At 37.3% G+C, this 23,300-nt stretch overlaps 1 protein-coding gene across 2 annotated transcripts; it reads left to right on the forward strand.

Annotated features, from left to right (window-relative positions):
* The first annotated feature begins 425 nt into the window (after positions 1-425).
* On the forward strand, positions 426-22,157 carry KLRD1 (killer cell lectin like receptor D1). Of its 2 annotated transcripts, XM_054443295.1 has the most exons (7): positions 426-640; positions 1,945-2,037; positions 2,183-2,245; positions 4,043-4,194; positions 5,947-6,050; positions 7,214-7,314; positions 7,854-8,083. In XM_054443295.1, the coding sequence occupies exons 1-7, from the start codon at positions 634-636 to the stop codon at positions 7,880-7,882; spliced, it is 549 nt and encodes a 182-aa protein (XP_054299270.1). In that variant the 5' UTR covers positions 426-633; the 3' UTR covers positions 7,883-8,083. The 2 variants fall into 2 exon arrangements, with proteins under 2 accessions (XP_054299270.1, XP_054299271.1); XM_054443296.1 differs by lacking the exon at positions 1,945-2,037 and having other exon boundaries at positions 7,214-22,157.
* The last annotated feature ends 1,143 nt before the right edge of the window (positions 22,158-23,300 follow it).

Below are 23,300 nucleotides of genomic sequence, written 5' to 3' on the forward strand. Positions count from 1 at the left end.
AAATTACTTAGCTCTGTATGCCTCAGTTTTCTCATTGATAGATTGAAGATATTTATATATCTTTACTATCAAGCCATTTACAGAAATAAATGAGCTAACATATGCCAAGTGCTTTAAATTGTGTTAAGTACAAGGTAAATAATAAATGTTTATTATTATTAAAAGAGGAAAATTCCGTGAGTAATTTTGTTATGCTAAGTAAATTTACCTTTGGTGTGCGCATCATTTCCTTCATTTTCCAGATAACTCTTTAAAATGAATTTGATTTTCAAACAATAAAAAACAAAACAGCAACAAAACTCCCTCTGACCTCCTCTCACCTTCTTTAGTCCTTGCCAAAGTGTTAATATTGCAAAAGTGCTGTGAGAATTTCCTGTATTGTGGTTCCTGGAACACTTCAGAGGCTTGTGATTCTACTGCTTCTTATTCACACTATAATACATGTCTCACCAATAGATGATTCAAGAACATCATTTAAATACACAATTTTTCATTCTTTTTTTTTGCTAAATTTCTTCATACTCAACTTTCAGATTCTTTAACCTCCAGCTCAGCTCCAACAATTCAACGCTGTTCTTTCTGAAAAAGTACACATCGTGCCTTCTCTACTTCGCTCTTGGAACATAATTTCTCATGGCAGGTATGTGTGATTTCAGTCACTAAATTAAAAATAACCAGAAAAGCTATTTCTTGGATTGGCTAATTTTGGGGTAATGCTTTGAGAGAAAAGGACATGATTAACAGTGGATGTTTTTAGGATTTTCATGCATTAGCACTTTCCACATTCATTATATTTTCCTGATTCTTCATTGTGTAACTTAGACATGATTTCATGAAGTTTTTTCACAGGTTTAAAGAGTGGTTTCTGACAGGGCTACCTTTAAATTCTGAATGAGAACTGAACTTTAGCCTGGTTAAATTGTGAGCAACAGTGTTCTAGTATAGCAACAGAAAATGCCAAATATTAATGACACAATGCTGAAAAGTTTTTAATTGACTATTTATGTCGTGACATCCAAAAATTACACAACTGAACAGTTTGACACATTGTACTGTTGTTAATGACAACATCACTCTTTGAGAGTGTGTTCATGTTAGCACAGAATCTCCTAATGTTGAAATGTTTTAGGTGAAAGGCCTAGAAGCAAGTAATTTTGAGTATGAACAAATGGAATGTTCTAGGGGAAAAAGGATTGTTTATGTATGTTCAATGTACTGTGAAATGAAGCCAGGCCTCAAAGGTGTTACCCATCTGTTATCAGTTATCACACCAAGTCCAGAATGTTCCTATGTCTTCTTTTCCCTATAATATCTCTACGAACCCAATGAGCAGCTAGACATTTATCAGAGCAGAACCTGCATTGAGATGAGGAGAGGACATACTCTCAACTAGTATTATTGTGACAATGGTAGACTATGTTGAATGAAAGATTCTTGAGCTAGACACACCTTCATGTGATTTCTGACTTGGATACTTACTTGCTTTGATACCTTGAGAAAATAACATTATTATTGGACCTTATGTTTTCTCATCTATGTAATGAGAATCATACTATCTGTCTTGTGATTTTGTTGAGAGAATAAAAATAAATGCCTGTTATGTAAGTCCATAAAACACAACGTGGTGCTTGTTAATATCTTCTTCCTCCAGATCTTTAAGCATCTCTGCCAATTTAAAACATAAATGGTAAATTCACTTTACTGCAACAGAGCTGGTAGAGAAGAAAATGTTTGAATAATCTTCCTGAAGAATAAGATACATCACATAAAAATGCTGGTATTGGGTGAAGTCCTGATTGGAAAGTCTTCAGTGTTTTATTGGCAAGATGACTCCGTTATCAAATGAAAGAATGTTGTGGATTCTCCCTCGCTAGTTTCTGCTTTTAAGAACTCAGCTCCTGTGTTTGCTCTTTAAGTCATTACTCTGTCTGTCTTTCTCCACAGTGTTTAAGACCACTCTGTGGTGGTTAATTTCTGGGACCTTAGGGATAATATGCCTTTCGTTGACGGCTACGTTGGGAATTTTATTGAAAAATTGTAAGTTTTTCTAAGCAAGTCTCCATGAAAATCAAAACTGTGATGATATCATTTAATAATAAAGGCTTCATCTTGCTAATGTGTAATATTTTATTATTTCATAAACCCATACCTAATTAAGCAAATTTCTAATCATTTCTTATAGCTTTTACTAAACTGAGTATTGAGCCAGCATTTACTCCAGGACCCGACATAGAACTCCAGAAAGGTAGGTCACATTTTTTGGAAAACTTAGCATTGGTAAAGGATTAAATAGGCAGTTCCTTGTTTTTCACACAGAGAGGCATGATGGAATATTATACTTAGTAATAGAAATTTGCCTACCAGTGTAGGATAGTCTCATTTTACATTACTCAATCTAATGTAAAAATGATTAAATTACATTGAATGTGTATCATTTGTACATTTAACTAATCAGGAAAATAGTAGCCTGAAATGAAAGATATGTTTCCTACATGAGTGCTCGTAATTAAGTAACAAAAAATAAACCACAGGAAATGTTACAGTTAATCCTCATTACCTGCCTGAATTTGCTTATAACCTATACTTTTGCATCTCACTACTTCTCCTTTTCCAGAATATAGTGCACAGATTTCTAAACCTTACTTATCCCGTGAAAGCCAGCTCAAAGTCCAATTTTTGTTTTTGGAGATGGAGTTTTGCTCTTGTCCTCCAGGCTGGAGTGCAGTGGCGCAATCTTGGCTCCCTGCCACATCCGCCTCCCCGGTTCAAGCGATTCTCCCGCCTTCCTGCCTCAGCCTCCCAAGTAGCTGGGACTACAGGCGCCCGCCACCATGCCCAGCTAATTTTTGTGTTATTAGTAGAGTCGGGGTTTCGCCATGTTGGCCAGGCTGGTCTCGAACTCCGGACCTCAGGCCATCCACCTGCCTGGGCTTCCCTTTGGAAGTGTTGGGATTATAGGCGTGAGCCACCGTACCCTGCAGAGCCACTGCGCCCGGCCCCAATTTTCTAAATATATTTTTTTCAGAATGCGCCCCAAGTTGTCTCACCATCATCTGTGATTATATAGTGCTTCATTTACAGTGCAACATCTTGGCCAGGCACAGTGGCTCACGTCTGTAATCCCAGCACTTTGGGAGGCTGAGGCAGGCATATTACTTGAGGTCAGAAGTTCAAGACGGGCCAAACCCGTCTCTACTAAAAATACAAAAATTAGCCAGGCATGGCGGCACGCACCTGCAGTATCAGTTACTCAGGAGGCTGAGGCATGAGAATCACTTGAACCTGGGAGGCGGTGGTTGAAGTGAGCTGAGATGGTGCCACTGCACTCCAGTCTGGGCAACACAGCAAGACTCTGTCTCAAAAACAATTAAAAATATAAAAATAATAGTGCAACATCTTCAGCACCACTTATATGGCAAAGATTTGAGTGCCTGTGATGTGTCATGCTTTTTATTACTGTGGATAACAAATGTTGAAGACACTATTATTGAAAAACTGTATAATTAAGCCTCAAGATAATTGATTCATTTATATTCCCTTTTCAAAAATAAGATATCCAAACATATATCAAAATTCTTCAAATGTACCATATTCTTTTCTGACTCAGAAAATATGCTGAAATGTTTTCCTCCTTTAAATCTTTTTCATCTAGTTAACTCCTATTTATGCTACAGTACTTAGTTTTGGGTCACTTCCTCAAAAAAAGGTTCTTGTAACTGCCCCTCATCTTACACTCTGCCACATGCTGTTTTAACATACTTAATTTTTTTGTACTTATCTAAATCATCACTAAATATTGTTAATAAATTATTGAAAATTATTTAATTGTGATTCTATCTCTAGAATATAATCTCCATGAGGAAAAAGCATCATGTTTAGGTCTAATTTGTTCACATTAGTAGCCCCTGAAGTGTGGTGTATACAGTAGATTCTGAAAGAATGTTAAAAGAATACACAGCAAATAAATTTTGAATAATTAATTGGCATTGAAAAAAATGTCTAGTCTCCAGTGTCATTAGTCATGCTTTATCTTTTCTGTCAGACTCTGACTGCTGTTCTTGCCAAGAAAAATGGGTTGGGTACAGATGCAACTGTTACTTCATTTCCAGTGAACAGAAAACTTGGAACGAAAGTAGGCATCTCTGTGCTTCTCAGAAATCCAGTCTGCTTCAGCTTCAAAACACAGATGAACTGGCATGTGCTAAGTCTGATTTTCTACATTTTCTTTGATCTAGAAAAATATACTATCTAAACAAGTTAAATACTTTGTCATTAATCACATAGTAAGTGGATGGTTATATTGGAATCGAGTTATCTGTTCTGTGTGCCTTAGTCATTGTAAAATCTTTATTAAATTCCTCAATGATTTATATCATGGGAATACAAATCAAGATAGGTGCCAAATAAAGTGAAAGAAACTTTTCAGGAAGAATTCAAAGAAGATAATAGGTCATTATATTTACCCATTTTATTTGAAGAACCAACTAAATGACTATGATTCTTAACTCTTTTAATTGAATTTATAATTTCTTTCATAATTTTATAGTTTTTGTCATCGTTCTGGGATATAAGCTAGTATGGAAAATATGGTAAGAAAAATTACCCAATTCTTTTTTTTTTTTTGAGACAGAGTTTTACTTTGTTGCCCAGGCTGGAGTGCTATGGCCCAATCTCGGCTCACTGCAACCTCCACCTCCTGGATTCAAGTGATTCTCCTGACTCAGCCTCCTGAGTAGCTGGGATTACAGGCACCTGCCACCAGACCTGGCACTTTTTGTATTTTTAGTAGAGACAGGGTTTCGTCATATTGGCCAGGCTGGTCTTGAACTCCTGACCTCGGGTGATCCACCCACCTTGGCCTCCCAAAGTGCTAGGGGTACAGGCATGAGCCACCGCGCGTGGCCCTAATTACCCAATTCTTTTTTTTTTTTTTGAGACGGAGTCTCGCTCTGTCGCCCAGGCTGGAGTGCAGTGGCACGATCTCGGCTCACTGCAAGCTCCGCCTCCCGGATTCACACCATTCTCCTGCCTCAGCCTCCCGAGTAGCTGGGACTACAGGCGCCCGCCAACACGCCCGGCTAATTTTTTGTATTTTTAGTAGAGACGGGGTTTCACCGTGTTAGCCAGGATGGTCTCGATCTCCTGACCTCATGATCCGCCCGCCTCGGCCTCCCAAAGTGCTGGGATTATAGGCGTGAGCCACCGTGCCCAGCCCCTAATTACCCAATTCTTAAGAAAAAGCACGGCCGGGCGCAGTGGCTCAAGCCTGTAATCCCAGCACTTTGGGAGGCCGAGGCGGGCGGATCACGAGGTCAGGAGATCGAGACCATCCTGGCTAACACGGTGAAACCCCGTCTCTACTAAAAATACAAAAAATTTGCCAGGCGTGGTGGCGGTCGCCTGTAGTCCCAGCTACTCGGGAGGCTGAGGCAGGAGAATGGCGTGAACCCGGGAGGCGGAGCTTGCAGTGAGCAGAGATCGCGCCACTGCACTCCAGCCTGGGCGACAGAGCGAGACTCCGTCTCAAAAAAACAAAAAGAAAAAGCGAAAAAATTCTCCTGATGCATGCGGCACATTTGCGAATTATAGGTTGAGTGGATTATACCCATGGGATTCATCCTTCACAATACCACGATTTTGGAATCAAATTTAATCTTTGATCCCCCGTGAAGAAAGTGTTCCGTGAAAACTCTATCTCCTTTTAGAAGGTTTTTAATTCTTCAAGAAGTGAGATTTTGTGGTATTTTTTCTCCATATATGAATGGGCCTGATAAATGAGAACTTTGAGTCGTGTGATTACCCCTTTCAAATAGGAAGTTAAAAATAATTTCCGTTTGTGTGATGGACAGGCTGAATCTTATTCTAAACACTGACTTTCCCTCAAAATATGTTATTCCCAGAGTAGATTAAAATTAGATTAATGTGATTGTCTTTTACTTGAAACAGGATTTTATGAGCTCCAGTCAACAATTTTACTGGATTGGACTCTCTTATAGTGAGGAGCACACCGCCTGGTTGTGGGAGAATGGCTCTTCACTCTCCCAGTATCTGTAAGTTTCTGGCAATCACGGCCTTTTTTCCCCTTTATGAATTTGTCCTTAGATGTGACTAGTAAAGGTAACATCCAGGAGCACTGTAGCTGAAATAACCTTGTCTAGGGCATGAGAATACAGTAAAAGGAAAAAGTATAACAAAATAACAATTTTAGATCTAGGCAGCTCTAAACCACTCTAAGTGTTAAAATCAAAACAGAATATAATGCCTAATGAAAGGAGGTCAGGGATATAGGATAGTTGGTGCAAAAAAATACTGATAATCATTACATGCTTGCCTATATTATTTTAAATTTTTTAATTAAAAATATATTATTTTGTAATCACATGGACAACAAAGCCAAAACATCACAGATCTCCAGAAAGTGCAATGCATAAGCTCTCTTAGTTCAAATTAAACATTTGAAAGGTATTATATTTCATCCTATATCTTTTGTCAGTTAACTGAAGTGCATTTTTCCTAAATCAATCTTCATACAAGAATGTGAAGACGGCCAGGGATGATGGCTTGAGCATCCAAGTTAATGCTCAAGTGACGTGAAAGTTAGTGTATTTGTAGCCATAAAAGAACTTTTAACATATGCTTTATTTTTGCCTTAGTACCAGCACTTGGAAGTATATGTGCATGTACAGATACTCATATACACAGAGGCAGTCCAAAAAAATAGTATATTTATTATTTTATTTATTCTGGTAGACCCCAATATTCTCAGCATGCTCTTATGTTTTATATACTGTAGACTCATTTTCTGTATGTGTGTACTTTTTGAATCTCATTTTCATTTATAAACATGAGATTTGCACCATCACACAGAGACAAATTTTATGCTCTGGTTTGTTTTCCTAGACTAGATCAGATAATACATCTTAAATAAAATAGAAGAAAAGCATGTCACATATTTAAACCATTAATGACAACAGAAAAACAGCAATGAAAAAAATCCCTGGCCTCAATGCTATTGATTAGTGAGAAAATAACTGGGTATTTTGTAGCATTACACTAGAGAATCATGAAAATTGTGTTTACTGAAAAAAAAAAAGGACTCAATATGTTAGTATCTCACTCAAATGCTTTTAAAATTTATATCATTTAATTGAAAAATTCCTTGAACATTCTTACTTCCTTTTTGTGTATGTTAACATTTTCTTCTTCATTACAGATTTCCATTGTTTGAAACTTTTAATCCAAAGAACTGCATAGCGTATAATCCAAATGGAAATGCTTTAGATGAATCCTGTGAAGATAAAAATCGTTATATCTGTAAGCAACAGCTCATTTAAATGTTTCTTGGGGCAGAGAAGGTGGAGAGTAAAGACCCAACATTACTAACAATGATACAGTTGCCTGTTATATTATTACTAATTGTCTACTTCTGGAGTCTATAAAATGTTTTCAAACAGTGTCATATACAATTGTCATGTATGTGAAACAATGTGTTTTAAAATTGATGAAAATTGTACATCTACATTTGAGAATTATAAAATTAATATAAAGAATTTTGTATTTTCATTTAATGTATATATTTAATGTTAAATTCAATGTAGTTTTATTGCACATTTATGTAAGTTTATTTACATTCTTGCTAATTCTCAGCAGAAATTTAAATAAAATTTAATTCACATCAAATAAAATTTACAAAATAAAATTTAACTCACACTGGCCAGGCTGCAGTATAGTGGCAAGATCATAGCTCATTGCAAGCTCAAGTGATCCTCCTGACTCAGCCTCCCAAGTGGCTGGGACTACAGGCACCATGTCACTATGCCCGGCTAATTTTTAATTTTTAATTTTTTGTCAAGACAAGGTCTTGCTATGTTGCCCAGGCTGATCTTGAACTCCTGGCCTCGAGGGATTCTCCCACCTTGGATTCCCAAAGTGCTCGGATTATAGGTGTGAATCACCATCCCTGGCCCTCTTCACATTCTTGTATGAAGATTGATTTAGGAAAAATGCACTTCAGTTAACTGACAAAAGATATAGGATGAAAAATAATATCTTTCAAATGTTTAATTTGAACTAGGAGAGCTTATGCATTGCACTTTCTGGAGATTTGTAATGTTTTGGTTTTGTTGTCCATGTGATTACAAAACAACATTTTTTTAATTAAAAATTTAAAATAATACAGGCAAGCATGTAATGATTATCAATATTTTTTTGCGCCAACTATCCTATATCCCTGACCTCCTTTCATTAGGCATTATCTTCTGTTTTGATTTTAACACTTAGAGTGGTTTTCTCTGTTATGAATCAAAGCTGATCTATTTTCATCATTTTTGTGATGAAAAAATTCATTTTGATTGACTTAGAATGGAAGGATTTGGACTGCGTGCGGTGGTTTATGCCTGTAATCCCAGCACTTTGGGAGGCCAAGGCGGGTGGATCACTTGAGGTCAGGAGTTTGAGACCAACCTGGCCAACATGGTAAAACCCTGTCTCTACTAAAAATACAAAAATTAGCTGGGTGTGGTAGTGCACGCCTGTAATCCCAGCTACTCGCGAGGCTGAGGCGAGAGAATCGCTTGAACCTAGGAGGCGGAGTTTGCAGTGAGTCAAGATTGCACCACTGCACTCCAGCCTGGGCGACAGAGCCAGACTCCTCTCCAAAAAAGAAAAAAAAAAAGATGGAAGGATTTGGAACCTTAATTAAATCTGAAAAACTGCCTCACCTTTGTTATTTAATATACTCTAACCACGGAGTAACATCCCATCATAATCCCAAATCCTACTCAAACTAAAGGGGAAGGGATTATGCAGGTGTACACTAGGCCACTGGTGTACTAATTAGAAACCACTTTAGAGTTATGCCTACTGTACCCACATAATCCTAAAAATATGTTACAACTGCTACTTCATAGTTTATGCCACTTATTTTATGTTTTATTTTTATTATTATTTTTTTGAGACACGGTTGCATTCCCATTGCCCAGGCTATAGTGCAATGATGCAATCACGGTTCACTGCAGCTTCAACTTCCCAGGCTCAAGTGATCCTCCCACCTCAGCCTTCTGAGTACTTGGGACTCGGGTGCGAACCATCATTCTCAGCTAATTTTTTGTATCATTTGTAGAAATGGGGTTTCGCATTGTTGCCCAGGCTGGTCTCGAACTCCTGGAGTCAAGGGTTCTGCTCGCCTTGGCCTCCTAAAGTGCTGGAATTACAGGCATAAGCCACTGTGCCCGGCCAGTTTATATAATGTAAACACTGCCTTTTGGCTCCTTAATTCGCATATGTTAGGACAAGTTATTTTTTTTGTTGTTTTATTTTATTTTATTTTACTTTAAGTTCTGGGATACACGTGCAGAATGTGCAGGTTTGTTACACAGGTATACATGTGCCATGGTGGTTTGCTGCACCTATCGACCCATCATCTAGGTTTTAAGTCCCACATGCATTAGGTATTTGTCCTAATGCTCTTCCTCCCCTTGCCCCCAACCCCCCGACAGGCCTTGGTGTGTGACGTTCGCCACCCTGTGTCCATGTGTTCTCATTGTTCAACTCCCACTTATTAGTGAGAACATGCGGTGTTTGGTTTTCTGTTCCTGTGTTAGTTTGCTGAGAATGATGGTTTCCAGCTTCATCCATGTCCCTGCAAAGGACATGAACTCATTCTTTTTTATGGCTGCATAGTATTCCATGGTGTATATGTGCCATATTTTCTTTATCCAGTATATCACTGATGGGCATTTGGGTTGGTTCCAAGTCTTTTCTATGGTAAATAGTGCTGCAATAAACATACGTGTGCATGTGAGGACAAGTAATTATTTTCTGTTTTTCTCAATACATTAATTATTGGTTTCTCCATTAGTTGTGAAGTCCTAATTAGGGAAAAGGAGTTAGGCTGGTGGGAGCAGGGAAAAGCAGAAAGAGAAAGCAGATAAGCTATGAGTCTGCCTTTCTTCATGGTCCAGGATATGGGCCATGTGCTAAACTATTACCAGACACCTGCAAGTTAGCTCACTGCTACCTTGGCATTATCAGTACTGGACAAAGCCCTCTGCAGCATACAGCATAAACACTGTTCCATAAAATCCTCAGCAAGCCTTTGTTTCTTTGCAGTCAGCTTTTCTTCTGCTGATGCTGCCTGTTGCCTCCCTGGAAACATATTTTCCTACTTTTCTTTAATAAATCTGCCTTTCTTTACCCACAGCTGTCTTGGTAAATTCTTTTACCTCAATGCCACCAGCCCAGATAGCCGTTGCTCACCCACAACATTAGTGTATTAGTCCATTCTTATGCTGCTAATAAAGATATACCCAAGACTGGGAAATTTATAAAATAAAGACATTTAATTGACTCACAGTTCTGCAGGGCTGGAGAAGCCTCAGGAAACTTACAGTAATGCCAGAAAGGAAAGCAAACACATCCTTCTTCACATGGCAGCAGAAAGGAGAAGTGCTGAGCAAAAGGAAAAAAAGCCTCTTATTAAATCATCAGATCTAGTGAGAACTCACTCACAATCATGAGAACAGCAAAGAGGTAACCACCCCCAAGATTAAATCACCTCCTACCAGTTCCCTCCCATGATACGTGAGGATTATGGGCACTACAATTCAAGATGAGATTTGGGTGGGGACATAGCCAAGCCATATCAGTTAGTGACATCTGTATTCTCATATTGCATGCATAAGAAAGTGAGTTATTTTACAGCTGAACTGGGACAGCTCTTCGCTTATTTCCAGAGATGCCTAGGTGTCTGTTTTTGACTCTTGGCCGTGATGTGGGCAGTAGGCTAACTAACTAGCTAACTTATGGTTTATAGTGAGTTCTTTAAAGTTCAAAATCCCTCAGTGGAATCCAGGGTCAATTTGTTTATTGATAGCTTCCATATGAGATAATTACAGATCTTGTCTCTGCTGTGTGACCAGACACAGATAAAAGACTGCAAGAAATTTCAGTTTCAGCTCTCCTGAAACCAAGTTTCATCACACAAATATCAGGTTTCATCCAGAGACGAATGGTGTCTTTGCACAAATATCCCTTGGTCCCACACTGCTTATTTGAATTCTCTTTCTCATACCGCATCATATTCCTTTCACTTATTAAAAGCTTTTCATGGCCGGGCGCGGTGGCTCAAGCCTGTAATCCCAGCACTTTGGGAGGCCGAGGCGGGTGGATCACGAGGTCAGGAGATTGAGACCATCCTGGCTAACACGGTGAAACCCCGTCTGTACTAAAAGTACAAAAAAATTAGCCAGGCGTGGTGGTGGGTGCCTGTAGTCCCAGCTACTCGGGAGGCTGAGGCAGGAGAATGGCGAGAACCTGGGAGGCGGAGCTTGCAGTGAGCCGAGATCACGCCACTGCACTCCAGCCTGGGGAGAGAGCGAGACTCCGTTAAAAAAAAAAAAAAAAGAGCTTTTCATAAGTATGCTCATGCTCATTAGAACCTTATAATTCATTTCAGTTATCTACACCTGGAAATGTTAGTTCTATAATTTCGGACTTTCTGAAACTTTTCTCTTTATATCCTAACGCAGGGGTTGAAAAACTTTTTTCAAAAAACTATATAGCATATATTTTCAACTTTGTGGACCAGTCTCTGTTGAAACTTCTCAACCTTGCCATGGTGGTGCTAAAGAAGACATAAATAATACAAAAATGAATTGTTTGACTGTGTTACAAAAGAATTTTATTGACAAAACATATGGTGAGACAGATTTGGTCCACAGGCATTAGTTTGCCAACATGTGCCCAAGTATGTAAGATGAGAATATAAGGCCATTAATTCTACTGTCTGCTTTATTCTTTTCCAGGTCACTTCTTACCAGTTGTAAATGCACTTACAAATTTTGCTATATGAAAACAGTTATGTCTCTTACTATCAATCTGTGTTCATTTTAAAGGGTGACAATCTACAAATTATGTGTTATAGACAAGTTGCAAGATGTTCACCAATGATTCCCGCCTTGTGCTATACATGCCTTTGTGGAATTTCCTTCCACATTGTATCAAGGTTGCTCTGTGTGACCAATGAAATAAAGTGGAAATGATGATATTTCATTTCTGAGAATAGGTCATCAAAGATAGTATGACGTTTTCCTTTTTCCTCTCTCCCAGATCACTTGATCTGGGGAAAACCAGTTACAACGTCATGAGCAGCCCTGTTGAAAGGACCACGTGGCAAGGAACTGAAGACTCTTACGCACAGCCAGCAAGGAACTGAAGTCTATTTCCAATAGCCATGTTATGAGCCTTCTTTGCTTGTATAGGCTCCAGTCTTAGTCAAGCCTTCAGATGATTACAGCCCCCAGCCAATATCTTGACGGCAACCTCATGAGACACCCTGAGCTAGGCCCATCCTGCTATGCTGTTCAAGGATTCCTCACTCACAGAAACTGTGTGAAATAGTAAAGTGTTTATTCTTTTTTTTTTTTTGAGACAGAGTCTCACTCTGTCACCTGGGCTGGAGTGCAGTGATGCCATCTCGGCTCATTGCAACTTCCGCCTCCTGGATTCAAGCAATTCTCCTGCGTCAGCCTCCTGAGCAGCTGGGATTACAGGCGTGTGCCACCACTCCTGGCTAATTTTTTTGTATTTTTAGTAGAGACGGGGTTTTACCATGTTGGTCAGGCTGGTCTCGAACTCCTGACCTCAGGTGATCTGCCTGCCTCGGCCTCCCAAAGTGCTGGGATTACAGGCGTGAGCCACCGCGCCCAGCCATAACTGTTTATTCTTTCAAGTCACTAAATATTAACGTGTCACATAGCAATAGATAATCAATACATATTTTGGTACCAAGAATGAAGTTACTGTTATGAAGGAAAAAAAACCAAAACCACTAAAATTTTGGAGTGCTTGAAAACAGGCAATGGATGGAAGCTAAAAGGACAGGAAAGACTGAAACCTTCTAGTACGGGTTTATAGTAGGGAGGTGAAAACATATTAGAAACTGGAGAAAGTAAAAATCTTTCTATTTAATACCAGAAAGTTTAGCAACACTTTTGTCTGTAGCATTGTAGAAGGTAGAAAATGTACTTAATGAATTCAGAGAATGCTCTAAAATTACTTCCAGCCAGAATGTTGAAGATACTGTCTGATTTCTTCCTACTACTTATATTACAATGCTATAGAAGACACTTAACCTAATGGAAGGGCTGTTAAGCAAAAGAAGACAGAACTTGACAGTTTTGAGATTCCTGGATTCTCAAATGTTAGCATGTCAAAAATGCTAAAATTGAGTAATAGAATCTGAGCAAAGATCCAATCTAGAGTGCTCTTAGGAAAGCATGATTCTAAAGAAGAAGGTGTGGGTGTGACTAAAATTTCCTGTAAATATCATAGAAAGAACACAAGTAGTGCCTCAATTCAGTCAGACGAAGGATCTATAAAGGTCAAATAATAGGGCTTCTAGGAAGCCCTAGGGCATTGTCCCTCAGGTATCTCAGCAGAAGCTCCAGGTAGAGAGAAGATTAAGAGATTTATGTGTGTGGTTTTTACAAATAGAGTTCATAGAAAACCTCAAAACACTTTTGAGATGACTATGTCAGTAGAAAAATGACAATGAAGTGCTACCTTTTATTCAAAAGTAAGAATGGTTCAAAGGACAGAACTAAGAGCCTGTAAGGTGGATCCAAGAGTTATGAAGAGTCGTTTTATAGCAGAAATAGGACTGAGTCCTAATCAAATGAGTCCCAACGTTTGCTATGCTAGATGTTAAATTATTATGCATCAGTGACTCCTTTGTAATTCTCATGCCCCTCCTTCTTTTGAACAAGGATGTCTATAGAGTTTGTTCTTCAAATGTTGAGTGTATAAGGGAAGGAAATCTCTAGTATTGTTAATTTCACAAGCCTTCAGATGGAGAAAAATGATACTCAAGAAGCTAAACTTAAGGAACTTCACCTGATGAGTCTCACTCATACCTGGATGTGACAAATTTCTGGACTTTGAGCTGACATTGTAACGGGATGAGATTTGGCAGTTGGTGTGGATTTTGTATGTGGGAGGGACAGAAATCATTTGGGGCTGAAGATTAGACTCCTGTAAACAGCTTCCTATATGCTCCCAATGATCTCTGTTTCTTGGAATTTAACACTTTTGATATAATCAATTACATTGTATAAGGGTTGATCAGTGTGACCAAGAGAATAAGGCAGAAGTTATAGCATGTCACTTTTGAGGCCAGATTATAAAAGACAGTATGTCTTTGGCATTGCCCTTTCTCATATCATCTGATTTGGTGGAAGCCAGCTACCTTGTCATGAGCAACTCTTTGAAGCGTTCCATGTGGCAAAGAACTGAGGCCTCCTATAAACAGCTAGCAAGGAACTGCAGCCATCTTCTAGACAGCCTTGTGCACGAGCCTCCTTGGTTCAACACGTCAGCCAGTGTCAAGCCTTAGAAAATACAACCCAACCTACATTTCAACTGTAATCTCATGAGGCATCCTGAGCTAGAACCACCTAGCACAACTGCTCTTGATTCCTGACCTCAGAAACTGTGAAGTGAAATATTTTGTTGTTTCAAGCTTACAAGTTTGAGGATAATTTGTTCTTTATAGTAGTTAGATAATACAATATGTTTCATCATCATGACCTCATAAATAGAGAACATTTATTTATTTATTGAGATGGAGTCTCATTCTGTCACCCAGGCTGGAGTGCAGTGGCACAATCTCAGCTCACTGCAACCTCTGCCTTGCTGATTCAAGTGATTCTCATGCCTCAGCCTCCCCAGTAGCTGGGATTACAGGCACCTACCACCATGCCTGGCTAATTTTTATATTTTCAGTAGACATGAGGTTTTGCCATGTTGGCCAGGCTGGTCTCCAACTCCTGGCCTCAAGTGATCCACCTGCCTCGGCCTCCTGAAGTGCTGGGATTACAGGCATGAGCCATTGCGTCTGGCCAAACAGAGGACATTTTAGAGCCCAATAGTAAGCTAGGATTATAGTTCCTTCTTTGAGGTTCTATTGCTATAACCCTTATGCAATAAAAAACAACTCTTCTGCCAGATTAAAGTTTTTTGTTTTTTTTAGTTCTCAATTATGTTATATAACCCATGAGTGTCACTTTATTCTCATTGGAAATATCCTTCCAAGAGCCCTTACCCACCTGCTGTTGTTTGGACTGGCACCTTACTAGACCTGCTCCACAAACTGCCGTCATGAAATTTTTCTCCACTAATTTTCTCATTTACACTAAATACTTCATTGATTACAGTTTCCCTCTTCGTATATTTTTAATTGAGCAAAAACACAATAAAGAATACCTATCTTAAATTTACATGTAAACCTTTAAGCTATATCTACACTTACAAGATTACTACCAGATTGCAATGGAGAATATCTACCACCACCAAGACTCTCTTGCTGTTTGCTAATTGATACCGTCTCCCCTGTTCCAAGAAAACTACTACTCTGATTTCTGAAAATATAGGTTTGTTTAGCCTGTTCTTGAATTTCATATAAATGGAAGCTTAGCATATAGGATCCTTGTAGCTTCTGTTGCTAAGCATTACGTCTGTGAGATACATCCATATATTCATGCAGCAGTAGCTCCTTACTTTTATTGTCATGTAGAATTCTTAAGAATGTATCACAATTTGTTTATTTATTCTAATATTGTTCAACATTTGAGTCATTTCCACTTTTCACTATTATGAGTAAAATTGCTATAAACATTTTAATATATCTCTTGTGGGACATGTGGCTTCATATCTTTTGAGTGTACAACTAGGAGTTGAATTTCTAAGTCATAAGCTGTCATATATTTAGGCCCTTTAGTTCATGCTTTAAAAACTAGTAATAATTTATTTATAAAGTTTATTTATAATTTCGCTGACAGTTTATGTGAGTGTTACTCTGTATTCTTGAAAACGCATAGTATTATGAATTATTTTAGTCTAAGGACCTTCTGGATACTATGCATTTGCATACAATTGTACATTTAATTTCCGTTTTCCAAATGAATAATGATGCTTACCCCTCATGATTTTTTTCATTTTTATATCCCCTTCTATGTAGTGCTTGTTTAAGCTTTTAGCCATTATTTATTTTTAACAGCACTGTTGCAGTATAATTGAGATACTTTAAGCATATAAAGTATGCTTAAAGTATGACATTTGATGTATTTCCGTATCTATGCGTCTGTGAAACCATCACCTCAGCAGTATATAAAACACCTACTAACCTCAAAAGTACCCTTTTCCCTATGTATAAAATACCTTCCTCTTGCTCCTCCCCTCACAGATGAGTATTGTACTGTATTCTGTTACTATAGATTTGCCTTTCTATGTTTTACATAGATAGAATCATATAATATGTACATCTGTTGTCTGGATTTTTCATTCAGCATAATAGTTTTTATACTCATCTATGTTGATAACATGTATCAATAGTTAATTCCCTTTTCTTATTTCTTTCCTTTTTTTTTTCTTTTTTTGAGGCTGAGTATTGCTCTATCACCCAGATTAGAGTGCAGTGGTGCGATCTCAGCTCACTGCAACCTCCACCACCTGGGTTCAAGCTATTCTTGTGCCTCAGCCTCCCCAGTAGCCCAGATTACAGATGCCCACCACCACGCCCAGCTAATTTTTGTATTTTTAGTAGAGACGGGGTTTCACCATGTTGACCAGTCTTGTCTCGAACTCCTGACCTGAACTGCTCCACCTGCCTTGGCCTCCCAAAGTGCTGGAATTACAGGCGTGAGCCACCACGTCCAGCCGATTCCTTTTTATTTCTGAGAGTCTTCTGATCCTTGAATAAAGTATGTTTCTTGTACCTTAATATGCTTAATTTTTTCCTTCTGGCTTTTGTTTTAGGTTCAGGGTATATATGTAGGCTTCTTATATGAGTACATTGCGTGTTGCAGTGGTTTGGTGTACAGATAATTTTGTCATCCTGGTAATCAGCATAGTACCTGACAGGCAGTTTTTCAATCCTCATTCTTCTCCCTCTCCACCCCATGTAGGCCCCAGTGTCTATTGTTTCCTTTTTTGTGTGCCTGTGTACTCCATGTTTAGCTCCCACTTATAAGGGAGAACATGTGGTTTTTGGTTTTCTGTTCTTCCACTGATTTGCTTAGGATAATGGCCTCTAGTTCTAGCCATGTTGCTGCAAAGGACATTATTTTGTTCTTTTTTATGTCTGCATAGTATTGTACCATGCAGGATTATATGTCTGCATGGTGTATATGTACCACATTTCTTTACCTAGTTCATCGTCTCCATATACTTACGTTATACTCAGTAATGTTTTGTAGTTTTTAATATTCAGGCCTTTCATGTTTTTATGAGATTTCCCCAAAGTAGTCTATTGTTTTTAATGCTATTATACATTTTATTTTCTAATTTCAAATTTTTTATTTTTAAAATTGTAAGTATATATATATATATATATATATATATATTCATTTACACAGTTGATTCTAAGTGTATCTTTTATTGTTCAACCTGCCTAAATTCACTTATCCTAGCAGCATTTCTGTAGATTTCATTGGGTTATCTGCATAGATGAATAAAGACAGTTTTACCTCTTTCTTTTGAAAACTATGTGCCTTTAATTCTTTTTATCACCTTGTCACAGTGGCCAGAACATTCAACACAAAGTTGAATACAAGTGATGAGTAAACACCCTTGTTTTGCTATTGATCTTAGAGAATGAATATTCACTTTTTTACCTTTATGCTTAATTTTCGCTGTAGGATTTTCATAAATGATGTCTACTGGTTGAGAAAGTTCCCTCCTATTCCTAGTCTGATGAGAATTTTTATAACGAATACATATGACTTATGCTTTTATTAAATGTTTTATTCTGCCTTGATTGAAATCAGATAGCTTTTATTTTCCAGTTATAAACCTCAGTTATTCATGTTATCTTTTTTACGTATCTTTGCAGATGCTTTGCTAATTTTTTAAAATTTTATTTTATTGAGGTAAATACAACATAAGATCTACCCTCTTAACAAATTTTCAAGTCTACAGTACAGTATTATTAAGAATAGGTACAATGTTGTATAGTAGATCTGTATAATTTATTCATCTTGCGTAATTGAGACTTTATGCCCTTTGATTAAAGACGTCCCATTTTTTCCTCTCTCCATTCCTGGCAACCACCATTCTATTCTCTGATTTTATAAGCTTGACCACTTTAGATATTTCACATACGTGGAATCATATAGTATTTATCCTGTGACTTGTTTATTTCATTTAGCATAATGTCCTCAAGTTTCATCCACATTGTTACATATTGCAGGATTTCATTTTTAAGGCTAGATAATATTCTATTGTACGTGTATGTACATGTTGGCTACTGTGACTAGTATAGCAATGGACAGTAGTATACTAATATTTCTTTGAGATTCTTATTTCAATTCTTTTGCATAATTACCCAGAAGGGGGATTGGTGGATCATATGGTAGTTCTATTTTTAATTTTCTGAGAAATCACCATCCTGTTTTCCGCAGAAGCAGCACAATTTTTCATTCCCACCAAAGTGTTCAAGGGGTCTAATTACCCTACATACTTCCCAACACTTGTCTTTTGTTCGTTTGATAATAGCCATCCTTATAAGTGAAAGATGATATTTGGCGGTTATAATTTGCATTTCCCCAATGACTAGTGATATTGAGCATCATTTCATATACCCGTTGACTCTTTGTATGTTTTTTATGGAGAAATGACCATTCAAGTCTTTGATACATTTTTTAATTGGGTTACTTGTGTTTTTTTTATATTGAGTTGTTAGAGTTCTTTATATGTTTTGGATATTGACTCCTTTTCTGATATATGATTTGCAATTATTTTCTCCCATTCTGTAGATCATCCTTTCATTCCATTGGTTGTTTCCTTTGTGAACTCTGAAAATTTGAGACAGGTCTCAGTTAATTTAGAAAGTTTATTTTGCAAAGGTTGAGAACGTATGCCATGACACAGCCTCGCCTCAGGAGGTCCTGCTGACATGTGCCCAAGGTGGTCAGGGCACAATTTAGTTTTATACATTTTAGGGAGACATGAGACATCAATCAACATATGTAAAATGAACATTGGTTTGGTCTAGAAAGGTGGGACAATTCAAAGCAAAAGTGAAACAACTGGAAGCAAGGAGGGGGCTTCCAGGTCACAGATTAAGAGACAAATGGTTGCATCTTTTTGTTTCTGATTAGCCTTTCCAAAGGAGGCAATCAGATACGCATTTATCTCAGTGAGCAAAGAGATGACTTTGAATAGAATGGGGGGCTCACAGGTCACGGGTAAGAGACAAATGGTTGCATCTTTTTGTTTCTGATTAGCCTTTCCAAAGGAGGCAATCAGATACGTATTTATCTCAGTGAGCAAAGACATGACTTTGAATAGAATGAGAGGCAGTTTTGCCCTAAGCAGCTCCCAGCTTGAATTTTCCCTTTTGCTTAGTGATTTTGGGGACCCAAGATATTTTCCTTTCACGCCTTTGATGTGAACAAGCTGTTTGTTTCCTATAGTCCTACTTGTCTATTCTTGCTTTTGTTGCCTGTGCTTTTGGTGTCAGATTGATGATATCATTGCCAAAACCAATGTCAAAAGGTTTTCCTCTATGTTTTCTTTGAAGGGCTTTACATTTTCAGTACTTACTTTTAGGCTTTTAATCCATTTGGAATTTATTTTTGCATATGGTGTAAGATAAGCAATTTCTTTGCAATATGGATATTCATTTTTCCCATCACTACTTGTTGAAGAAACTGTCATTTCCCCTTAAATAGTCTGGCCACCCAAAGACCATTTAACCATATTTGCAAAGTTTATTTCCAAGTTCTCCAATCTGTTTAATTGGTCTATATGTTCATCTATATGCCAGTGCCATATTGTTTCAATTATTGTAGCTTTGTAATATATTTTGATATCAGGAAATTTGAGGCCTCTGGCCTTTTGTTTCTTGCTCAAGATTTGTTTGGTTTATTCAGAGTTTTTTGTGTTTCCATGTATATTTTAGTATCATTGTTTTCCTAATTCTAAAATGCCATTGAGGTCTTGATAGGAATTGCACTAAATCTGTAGATCACATTGTGAAATACAAACATTTTAACTATATGAAGTCTTTTAATAAATGAATATAGGAGGATTTTTGCATGTTGATTTTGTACCCTGCAACTTTACTTGGTTTTAGGAGGCTTTTTTGTGGATTCTTTAGAGCATGCCATAGGCAAACAGGGACCATTGTACTTCTTCTTTTACAATCTGTGTGCTGTTAATTTCCTTTTCTTGCCTAAGAGCTTTAAGTAGGACAAGGGTTAAATAGAAATGGCAAATGCAAACATCCTTGCCATGTTTCTGATGTCAGAGGAAAAGTTCAGCTTTTTCCATAGCATGATATTAGCTGTGCACTTTACATATAGGGCCTTCAAAATGTTGAAATATTTTTCTCAAATTCTAGGTTGGCAGGAGTTATCATCATAAAATGGGTGTTAAATTTTGTGAAAACTTTTTTTCTGAATCTATTGAGATGCTCAGGTGACATTTATCCTTCATTCTATTAATGTGGTATATTACATCAATTGATTTTGTATGTTAGGATATCCTTGCATCCCAGGGATAAATTCCATTTGCTTATGGCATATACTCCTTTTAGTGTACTGTTGAATTCATTTTGCTACTATTTTTTTGAGGATTTTTGCATCTACATTTACTAGACATATTGGCTTATAGTTTTCTTGTGGTCTCTTTGACAAGCTTTGGTGTAACGGTAATGCTGGCCACATAAAATTAGTTTGAAAGTATTTATTCTTTTTAAATTTTCATATAATAGCTTGGGAAAGATGGGCATTAATTTCTCCTTAAATATTTGGTGACTTCACCAGAAAAGTCATCTTGTCCTGGGAATTTTTTTTTATAAGTTTCTTGATTACTGATTCAATCTACATTCTAGTTATAGTTACGCTCATATTTTCTATTTCTTCATAATTCAGTCTTGGTAGATCCCTGTTTTTGTGAATTTTTTCATTTCTTCTAGGTTATCCAATTTGTTGGCCTATAATTGTTCTTAGTTGTCTCTTACCATCTTTTATATTTCTGTGGCATCAGTTGCAATGTCTTAGTTCTGATTTCATTTATTTAAGGCCTCTCTTCTTTTTCTTAGTCTAGCTAAAGGTTTCTCAAGTTATTTATTTTTTCCAAAAACTAACTCTTAGTTTTGTTTACTTTTTATATTTCCTTTCCATTCACTATTTTATTTCTGAACTAATCTTTATTATTTTCTTTATTCTTCTAAATTTGAACTTTATTTGTTCTTTTTTACTTTTCTAGTTGCTTGGGATATGTATTAGTCCATTTTCACACTGTTGATAAAGACTTACCTGAGAGACTGGGTAATTTATAAAGAAAAAGAGGTTTAATGGACTCACAGTTCCACGTGGCTGGGGAGGCCTCACTATCATGGCAGAAGGTGAAAGACATGTCTCACATGGCGGCAGACAAGAGAGAATGAAAGCCAAGCCAAAGGTGGTTTCCCCTTATAAAACCATCAGATTTCATAAGACTTATTCACTACCATGAGAACAGTATGCGGGAAACCACCCCCATAATTCAATTATCTCCCACTGGGTCCCTCAACAACATGGGGGAATTATGGGAGCTACAATTCAAGATGAGATTTGGGTGGGGACACAGCCAAACCATATCAAGGTATAAAGTGAGTTGTTTGAGATCTTTCTTTTTTCTTAATGTAGACATTCATCACTATAAACTTTTCTTTTAGCCCTGCTTTTACTACATCTCATAAGTTTTGTTATATTTTATTTTTGTTTTCATTTATTCTAATGTGTTTTTAAATTTCTCTTTTGATTTATTCTTTGCAGATTTGTTGTTCAAAAATGTATTGTTAAATTATCACATATTTATTAGTTTTCCTTTTGCAACTGATTTCTAGTTTCATTCCCTTGATGCTGTAAATGATACTTGATATGACTTCAATTTTCTTAATTTTCTTAAGCTTCTTTTATGACCTAACATATGATCTATCCTGGAGAATGATCCATGCACACTTGAGAAGAATGTATACTCTGCTGCTGTTGGATGGAATGTTCTGCATGTGTCTGTAGGTGACTTGACTTGCAGTGTTGATCAGGTCATCTGGGTCTTTGTTGCCTTTATGTTTGGTTGTTCTATCCATTATTAAAAGTGAGCACTGAAATCTCTTACTGTTACTGTATTGCTATCTATTTCTCCCTTAAGTTCAGTCAATGTTTGCTTTATACATTTAGATACTCTGATGTTCGGTGCATATATGTTTAAAATTGTTATATCCTCCAATGTGAATTGACTCCTTTATCATATGTAATGTCCTTCTTTTTTTCTTGTGACAATTTTTGACTTAAAGTCTATTTTTTATAATATCAGTCAAGGCATTTTTTGTTGTCTTTTAGTTATTATTTGGCAAAGGATTTTTGCAGTCTTCTTCAACCTTCATGCTAGTCCAACTGGCTTTCTTTTTTTCTTAGTAGATCCCAGGCATCTAGAATATCCCAGGTCCTCTCAGTGCTCTGAGATAAATAGGAATAAAGCTAGCTCCTCGGCAATCTCCAGAAAATATGGATTATCAGATGTTTAGTTCAACTTTTTCCCCCAAGGAGAAGCTGAGAGCTGAAGGTTTCAGTCCACTCACTCCATCTTGATCCAAGGAATGGATGAAACTGCCAGCTCACCCCACCACCTATGTTCTTGCTGGTCCTGGGCAGCCAGGCTATGCTTGGTTCTATCAGTACACTGAGACAGGCTAGAGAGAAGCCAGTCTTAGGAGTAGCCCCTGGAAAAATTGGGGAATTGGACATGCCATCCATCATTTATTAACCAAGAGCAAAGCTGGGAGCAGGGGAGTTTCTCCCTGGTCTTTTGGCACTGTGCTGGGGGTACGAATTAGGGAAGGAGTGTGCCTTAGATTTCCCTAACGCTTCAACATGAGTAGTTTCACCAACAGCATTGGAGCATCTCAACTAGTTTCTTAATTTCCCACAAAGAAAATTTGTCTATGAATTTTTAGTTGAATTGGTGTGTTCGTAGAGAGAAAAGAGACCAGGGCTTCCCATTCTGTCATCTTGCTAATTTTACTCCACCATTTATTTTATAATTTAAATATATAAAAATAAGATACATATTTATAATTTGTGTGTATGTATATGTATATATTTTAAATTTAATGTATATATAAAAACATTTGCTGTATTTCTAAATTGGAATACAACACAATGAAATTTAATTGCATCTTAAATGGACAAAACATTACCATGCGTAAATGGAAAAAATTGTGGCTGGAGTTATCTCATGATGGAGAGAACAAATAC

Source organism: Pongo pygmaeus, chromosome 10, assembly GCF_028885625.2.
Source record: "Pongo pygmaeus isolate AG05252 chromosome 10, NHGRI_mPonPyg2-v2.0_pri, whole genome shotgun sequence".
Lineage (NCBI taxonomy): Eukaryota > Metazoa > Chordata > Mammalia > Primates > Hominidae > Pongo > Pongo pygmaeus.